Source organism: Pteropus alecto, unplaced genomic scaffold (assembly GCF_000325575.1).
Source record: "Pteropus alecto unplaced genomic scaffold, ASM32557v1 scaffold113, whole genome shotgun sequence".
Classification (NCBI taxonomy): domain Eukaryota; kingdom Metazoa; phylum Chordata; class Mammalia; order Chiroptera; family Pteropodidae; genus Pteropus; species Pteropus alecto.
Window position 1 is genome coordinate 4,424,916 of NW_006433949.1, and position 9,135 is coordinate 4,434,050.

The 9,135-nt window shown below is 33.9% G+C and overlaps 1 protein-coding gene across 2 annotated transcripts in view; it reads right to left on the reverse strand.

Annotated features, from left to right (window-relative positions):
- Window positions 1–9,135, reverse strand: part of TAOK3 (TAO kinase 3) — a 143,872-nt gene that overhangs the window by 45,296 nt on the left and 89,441 nt on the right. For both annotated transcript variants that reach the window (XM_025044496.1, XM_006908598.3), the window contains exons 10-11: window positions 5,803–5,896; window positions 4,725–4,806 (exon numbers count right to left, since the gene is read on the reverse strand). In XM_025044496.1, the coding sequence (XP_024900264.1) occupies window positions 4,725–4,806; window positions 5,803–5,896 (176 nt within the window). The remainder of the gene's footprint in view (window positions 1–4,724; window positions 4,807–5,802; window positions 5,897–9,135) is intronic.

Genomic DNA, 9,135 nt, shown 5'->3' on the forward strand with positions numbered 1-9,135 from the left:
CCCTTGCCCCTCTCTATCGTAAGCACTAGAAAGTAAGAGTTGAACTCCAGCCTTCTCTGCAGTTACAGACAACAGTGTGACTGAGTTCTGGCCAATGAGATACAGGCAGAAGTCCATGAGGAAGGTTATGCTTTCTAGAATAAAACGGTAAGGCACATGAAGAGAAAGAAGGTGGTTTGCCTTTTGCCCTTCCTCCTTTTTCCTGCCTGGAATGAAGACTTGAGTCCTGGAAATGCAGGAGCCATTCTGTGAAAGGTAAAAGCTGCACACTAAGGATGGCAAAGCAGGAAGATAGAAGTTTGAATCAGTGATGATTCTTTGAGCTCCTTACAGCTCTGGACTGCTTACAACACCTTTCCCATGTCCGGGACTACCTGAGATAATTAAACTCTTACCTGTTTATAGAGTTTAGCCTTTTAGAACTGATATTCTCAATAGACTAGTGGTTACCAGAGGGTCGGGGAGGGAGGAAGGGGGAGGTAGATGAGGTAAAAGGGGTTAAGTATGTGGTAACAGAAAGAAATCTAACCATGGACGATGAACACACAATGCAATATATATGTGCCTTGCTGTTGAATTATACACCTGACACTTACTGGATTTTGTTAACCAATGTCACCATAAAAAAAAAATTAAAAAAAAAAATTGATACACTCGATGTCTTAAAAATACCTCACTGCCTTCATGATAAAGTCTGGTCTTTTAAAGCCAAGTTTCCGCTTGTATTTCTAAGCTTAAATCTAGTAATTCCTATTCATTCTCCCCACCCAATGCATTGTATATTCTAGAAAATTTTTGCCTTATGCTTCACACTGGCATGCCTTTGCTCATGTTGTTCTCTCTGCCTGCAATCCCATCTCTCCCTGTTCTCTGAACTCCTGCAATTAAAAGGTTCTCAGATTCTTTTAAAAGAATGATTTTATTGCTCTTAAAAAATATGTTTAAACATTTAAATAATACAGAAAAAATACATAAAAGAAAGTAAAAGAAAATCACCCAAATTCTGCCATCCATATGTAAATATTATTAAATTATAAAATATCATTGTAGAGATTCTCTCTCTATTTCTCTCTCATAATAATGAATATCTAAAAATAATTTTACATGAGAAGTTTATTTTACATGCTAGTTTTAAGAATAATCTATTAAATTAAGATATACTTAAAGAGACTGGAGTTATAAAATAATTGGTTAATTCTAGTTATAATTTCTCCATGAAGAGTTACCAGTTTCTAAAAGAGCCTCTAAAGTTAAGAAAAAGAAAAAAATTATATATGGCTTTAAGGGATTGGAATTATTATTATTATTTTTTAAAAAAACCTATATTTAAAGAACTATTACTGACCATTTACTCTGAAAAATAAGAAAATTAGTACACTTACATTTCTTTCCAACCCCTAGTTTTTTTTTTGGTAACATGGTTATTTTTGCATAGTTAATGTTTATAACGTTTACACTCTGTTCTTTAACCATATCAATGGTTTTACTTTAGTTTTATATTTAAATAGATTCAATGTGAAGGTTATATTTTAAAGTCAGAAGAAAATGTCAAGAAAAAATAGATTACTTAAAAATATTCGGGAACAACTAGATAGCCAACTAGAGAAAGAAAATTCCTTATAACAAATTTCTATGACCTCCCCAAAAAAGTCCAGAATAAAGAATGTCAAAATAGGAAAAAAATTTTTACAAGATCTACTACAAATTAATAAGGAAAAAAACCAACAGACAAATGGGCAAAAATCATAGAGAGTCACAGAAAAGGAACTAGAAATGGCTTTTCAACATATGAAAGATGCTCAACCTAACTCATAATAAGAAACACAAATTAAAACTACAGTGAGAAAAGTTCCTCACTGATATGACTAACAATTTCAAAAAAGTTTTGGTATTCATACTTTGTTAGTGGGACTATAAATTGGTGCGACTTCTTTGGAGGCCAATTTGGCAATATCTATTTAAATTTAAAATCCATATTCACTTTGATTAGCAATTCTACTTCTAGGAATTTATTCTTTAGATATCTATATACAGGTACAAAATGACACATGCACATGGATATTCACTGCAGCAGTTTGTAATAGCAAACAATTGCAAACACTGTAAGTGAGCTGGTTAAAAAGGTTGTGGTCTTTATGAGAATATTATGGAGCCATTACAAAGAATGAGGTAGCCCGACATGTAGTAATACAGAACAATACCCACAACATACTATAATATTAAAAAATCAAGGTAAAAGTGTTTATAGTTTGTTATAATTGGTGCAAAATTTTTTTAAAAATTACTTCCATATACAAAAATATCTCTAGAAGGACATGCACAAAATTGGTGACAGTGGTTGCTAACTGTAAAGAGGAGCCTAGAATGATAAAGGAGTTTTACTTTTCATACTCTGCCTTCCACTGTATTTTTATCTTCTGAAACTTGTATTACCTACTCAAAATGAAGAATGTAGTCTCTTCACTTATGCAAAATAAATAACAATATGTATTTTTTGCCAATCTAAATTCTATTTCACTACCAGTTCTTTTACCAGTTTCTCTGGCCCCTAATTCATTTTTTCTTCCTTCTTCCTTCTTCCTTCTTCCTTCTCTCTCTCTCTCTCTCTCGTTTAATCTCTAGATTGATTGAATTTTGCTATTGAACAATTTTTTTCTTAAAAAAAAAAAAAAAAGCTTTTAAGAAAAGACAGTTGCCTAAAGTTGTGAGGCTTGAAATTATCAGCTGTCTTTATAATTGAAGAGCATCTTAGCTTGGTCACAAATCATCGGTTTTACATTTTCTTTTCCTTAGAACTTTGTAAACATTGTTCTACTGCTTTCTAGCTTTAAATATTCCTGAAGCGGTAAATCTGAAGCCAACTGGTTTTTTCACACCAAAATATTTTTTTCAGCTTGTTTGTATAAATCTTTTTTTAGTCTTAGAATTAAGCATCTTCACCAGAATAGGATTTGTTGATCACTGAAGATCAGTTTCACAGTCTCTTTCTTTAGGGCTCTGCTCAAACATCATCTCCACAGAAAAGCCTTCCCTAACTTATCTAAAACAGTAGTTCCTGTCCCTCATCCCTATGTCTGCTTTATGTTTCTGTAAAGAATTTACTACCACCTGATATTATATCCTATTATATGTACTTATTTGTTCGTTTTTAATACACCTTCATTAGAATGTAGGTTCCATGAATACAGGAATTATCTTTTTCTTGTAGACTATTATATTATTCTTGTGCTTAAAACAATGCTTGGCACACAGTAATCAGTAGATATTTGTTGAATAAATGGTGGGCTCATTTGATCTGACCTACCAAATCAAATAAAGACTAAATCAAATAAAGTTCCAAACATTTATTTCCAAAAAGTTTTCTTAAGGTATATCTTTAAATATCTTCTGCTCCATATGTTTTCTTTTCTTCTTCAGAAATAATGGGTTGGAACAGAATAGATCTCCCTTGTCTTTCATATGTATTATCTTCTCTATAATCATCTTTAGAATTTTTTCTTTTGCATTTAATTTTACTTCCCTAAGACTATCTACCATTGGAAATATCCTAAATGGATTAGTTTATTAGCTTGTTGCTTATGATTTTAATTGTTTCTGTTTTAATTTTTCTCTTCCATTTCTTTCTTTACCTTTTCTATTTGCTTTTTATATCCTTTTGTTGCATATTATTATAAAATTTATCTTGTAGTCTCTTGTAGACTAGAATCCTTGTAGTCTCTTCTTCTATGAGGTATTTTTCCTCCTTAATTTTAATACAGCCCATATTTATAATTTTTTCCCCTTTATGATAATGCTTTTTGTGTCCTTTAAAAAAATCTTTGCCTACTTCAAAATAATAAAGATACTACTTTGACTTATATAATCTGGTGTTTTGTTCTGGTTGCCATTATTCCCTGCAGAAATGTGGAGCTGTTGCTAAGGCAAGCAGAATAGTGGCCTAGCCAATGTATTCTTCTGTTATAAAGATCGCTGACATTTTTAAGCTTCATGAATTTAGGCAATGCAATCCTTCTGAATTTTTCTTAAAATAAACAAACAAAGAGTTGAAGAACATACATATATAAAAAGAAATCTGGATTATTTTGTGCCAAAGAAAAGATATTTATATTGTAAAAGATTCCCACATACTTTACTAATATGAATGGAACATATCACCTATGTATAAAATCTGTAAGAAAATGTTACATGAAAAGAGATGCTGAAAAATGAGATGTTTAAATCAAATGAATGCTGTTAACATGATACTCTTGACACCAACATGTATGATGTAATGCCATGTAAATGTCTGCTTATGTCTTTATCATATATCTTTACTGCCTGATGATTTGGTAACAACCTCAGTGAAAATCCAGAGCTGTCATTTGAACCATGGCAGATTCTGTCCTGAAAACACTGCATTAAACATTGTAATATCATACAGATATTAGTCATAGAAACATCACAATAATAACCAGAGCAAGGAGGAATATTCTTTGTAATAAGTCAAAAAGTGGTGTGGGGGCAAGAAAAAGAAAAAGACGGAAAAAACTATCCACAGGGAATATAGAATATATACATTGCTATAATCTTGCTATTTCTATGCCTAGCTACTATCTCTGGATAAATGACAAGGCAGCGTGTTCTAATCCAGTTTGTCATGATGAGGTGCTACAGAAATGATTTACTATATTCCACTACAACATGACTTTAAATCCCCCTCCTCGAATATAAATTTGAAAAATTACCCGTAATAGTTCTGCTGACGTTGGCCTTTCCTGAGGTATTTTCTGCAAGCAGTAATCAACAAATCTCCTAAAAGAGTCTGTCCTGTGTGTGCAAATACATCGAAAGAAAATAAAATCAAGGTCTGTAGAACATATGGATTACTTAAAATAATTGTCATTTAAGGAAAATTTTACATTTTAGGAGGCTTTTATTAAAACATTTTTGAATATCAGGACAGCTGGATCATTTTTAACTTTATGGTATCTAAAATTAATTCTTTTGGCTAATGAATGTGGACACTTCAAGTTAGTTAACACATAAATATATCGTACAAAAACAAGATCAAATCATAACATCTATCACAAAGTAAAAATACTATATTTACATATAATAGTTTTATACACATTTTTCTCTCCAAAGGTGATAATTCTTATAAGTCTCAAATCTATATTCTTCATGACCAGTTGGTTACTCCTCCATCACTCAGAACCTACAACCAGGTGCCAAAACTTAAAGCATAAAAGTCGGAGAACCTAGGCATATGCTTCCTGGATGAAAATACTTCCTGTCTTGAAAATTCCATTTTGTCCACTCTTCTTTAAAATTGTCCTTTTTCTGTAACTCTTGTAGCCTAAATGGTTATCAAAATATTCAGCAAGGAACATTACATCTTTTGAATAGATAGTATATGTTCTGCCTCAAACCATTTAAATACACACATAGTTAAAAAAAAAATGACACCTGGAAAAATAATGACATCGAAGAGGGTACTTCCTCTCTGCTTAGAAGTGATAAGAGCTGAGGTGACCAATACGAGACTGCCATGACTGAAGAGACTAGAGTTGTTAGGAAGGCAGCAGGGTGTGTTCTCTGTAGGATTTCAGTTGCTACTCACGTTAAGGACACAATACAAGCCATAGTGAAGACAGAAATAAAAATGTGTATGTGTGTAGGCAGTTAATGCCAATGTCACTTTTTATAACTTTCAATGAAGAAATGAAATGCTTTCCAGGTCAGAGAGTTAAAATGAAATTTAATGAACGTGCCAACAACATATGGCAATTTTCTTAGAGATTTGAAATGATAGCAGAGTCTTACCATTCGTTAGACTGTAATGTTGGGGAGTCATTCTGGGCAATGTGATATAAGGCACTCATTGCATTCATGTTAAAGAGGGGGGGCTTCCGTTCCGCTGAAAGAAAAAGAAGCCCAATAAAGCAATTCTTGAAAGAAATCAGGCAGACAGAGAAACAAGGAACTATGAGCAAAGCTTTGCTGCTAAATCAATAGCTTGTTATTGTCTTCATGCCACATGATCAACTTACTTGAATCTCTAAGGTCGGCCCAGAATAGCCACTCAGGAGAAGCTGCTGGTCATCTTAATGTACATTTGCAAAGATCCTAACAGATCCATTTCAAGAGAGTGAAAGAAAAATTTCTTATCTTTTTCACATATCTTCAAAAGGCTAGTCTGTGCCTATCTTTTCACAATAGGTGTGAACACTGTGAATGTAAAAGGGGCCATGTAGAAAAGCTGGCAAGCTCGGGGGGCTGCCTGGCAGGCCTGACAAACTCAGTGACCAAAAGTAATCACACGCGATGACCTGGTTATGAATTCCTAACTGGATAGGTCATGGTGGGTAGTCAAGCCCCAGGCCCCGGCTTCCTTAGTAAAAGATTATCCTTTGCCTGAAATGAGTCCTGTCCATTATTCTTGTGCGTCTAGGTTAACGTACCTTTGAAACGCTAGAATAATCTTCAAGATCTCTCGGAGGCTTAACCACCCTCAGAAGAGCAGGTTCACCAAAACTCCTCGTTATTATCTTGTTGCCCCCATAACATCTTTATTTACTAAAAACGTTATATGTTAACCATCCTGTATCCACCAATGTAAAAGAAGTATGTATCTCTCCATTTTGCTTTTCATCCAATCCCAGAGATTTCCCTGCTTTGCTTTCTCCCACCTCCTTAATCTACCACCAATAAATTTCATGTAACCTTCCTTATGTTCTCTCCTTTGATTCTAAATGTATAAAAAGAACTGCCAAACTGCCATTCTCAGGAGCATTTTCTCAATCCATTGAGATCTTGCTTCCTAGTATGTCTTCAGTTTGGTTCAAACAAATTCTAATAAATTCTGTTCTTATGTCGACAACATCTTCGTGTATGTATTTTAATTAAAAAATATGTATTCATTAAAAAAAATTTGGAAGGCACAGAAATGCAAAATGAAAAAAAGATTATTATGGAATGGAACATCTTAAACATCACTAACATAGTATGGGACATAAAATAATTAAATCCAATAGACACTGTTTGAAGGCTCATCCAGGCCAGAGAACTGGTATGGGTGGAAGTGGAGGGGAAATAGGAGGGAGAAAGAGGTGGATGAATAATAAAAAAGGCTTGGTCCATCCCATCCTAAAGAGAAAAATCAGTGAATCAAGTTATTTCTTAATGGAAGACTTATTCCATCACATCTCACCATGATCTCTTCTTTGGAATTTTATAGCTCTCTTTTACTGCTCATTTGGCATGTACTCACCTATTGCATTTATGTAACATACAGATTTTTCTTTCGAAGAAAATTATAAGCTCAAAGAACAAGATCTTATAACCCAAATACTCTTATTCTTTTATTTATTCCCTGAGAATATGTAATAAGATGCTATTCACATATTAGGCACTCTAACTGTTAACAAAAGAAACAAGGTTCTGAGTATAGTTAATTTTATGCTATTTATTAGTTATTATGTCATAAGAGATAAATAACTATCTCGTTCTACTGTGGCTATCCTAATGGATTCTTTATATAGTACCAGTTTGTAGTTCATAATCTGATCTCTGGTTTCATCAGAGCATCTTGGTTTTTAAATAAAGATTCTTCTAGTAACCACTTTTAACATGGTGAATCGGGCTTATTCTCTGCAATTCTAAGAAACAGAACAAAGACAAAGGACATAGTAACAGGGAAGACATTTTTACTCATAGAAGGAAGAACTTGAGAACTTGCGAAAAGCAGGAGTGGTATAAAACAAGACAAAAAAACATCCAACTCCCAACCTAAATGAACGATTTTGAAAGTAGTGAACTTTACATCTTCGGCACCGCTCAAGCAGAGGGCAACTATACTTACTCATCCATGATACTTTAGAGGGGCCTTTTATAGTCTTGACTAAGTGATCTCTGATACCTTGAAAATGTGTCTATGAGTCTACAAATATTTATTAATCTCTCAAAAGGATACTTTATACTTATCAAATAGTTAATGGTATTATAGGGACATGAATAGTTAACGAGTAGAAGTTTGAATACTTCAGTGTGGACAAATGGATTTATAGCTGTTTCTAATGTGGAAGAGAAATAACTGGTTTAGGTTTGTCTTATTTTTCAGGAGGCAGACTCTAGAAAGTTTCTTGAGCTTGGATTTCAGAGAACTTCAAGTATTTAAAGCCATGTGGAACTAGGAATACATCATATAACCATCATCAGCTTCCCATCATCCTTAAGACAAAGTCCAGATCCTTAAACATAGCCTATTGGCCTTCATTAACGTAACCCTGGCTAGCTCCAGCATTTCATTCTGAGAAGCAATCCCCCTTCCCACCACACTACCCCTTCTTCATACCATCTTTTGCTTCAGAAGCAAGCTCAGAGCCTTTCACACATGCTGCTTTCTCGGTCTGGACTCCCCTCTCACTTTCGTTCCCTAAACTTTATCTGGCTAAGTCTTGCCAATCCTTCAGGTTTTATCTTAAATATAGTTTCATTTCTGTATTAATTTAATAAATATTTACTCAATATTTATTAATGCTTATAAGCACTTCCTCAGGGAAGCCTCTCCTGAGCTCTCAAACTACGTTTCTCATTAGATATTATCATTGCATATTATATTGTCCCCTTCTATAACCTATGACAATCATAATTAATTATTGTGTAATTCTTTATTTAATGTGTGTCCTCTTTGCTAAACTTCAGGAGGGCAGGGACAATGTCTATTATATCATCTTTGAATTTCCAGTGCTGCACGCAGCATCTGGTATTTATTTTTAGTGGCCAAAAATACCTATAAAAAAACATAAATGAAGGTAAGGCAAACTAAGGCAAAGAAGAAACTTTGTCAACAAAGAATCTTTGTGCAGAATGAAGTCACAAAGTGACTGAGAAGAGACTAAGTCTTGGGGCTTGCGTTAGCTACTATGTGATGGCTCCATTCACTATCAGAAGGATGGGAACCCTCTCGCACACTGGCAAAAAGTATAAAATTCAAGCTGCTCAGAAGAACACTGAACTAAATGTGTAAGAGACACGGGAGGGATAGGGGGCTAAAGGAAGAAGAAAACAGAAATTTAGAAAGAGGAGGATGAAAGGACAAAAACAACAACAAACCCCAATTCAACAGTGATAAGAAAGGCAGTGGCTCAGATCTGA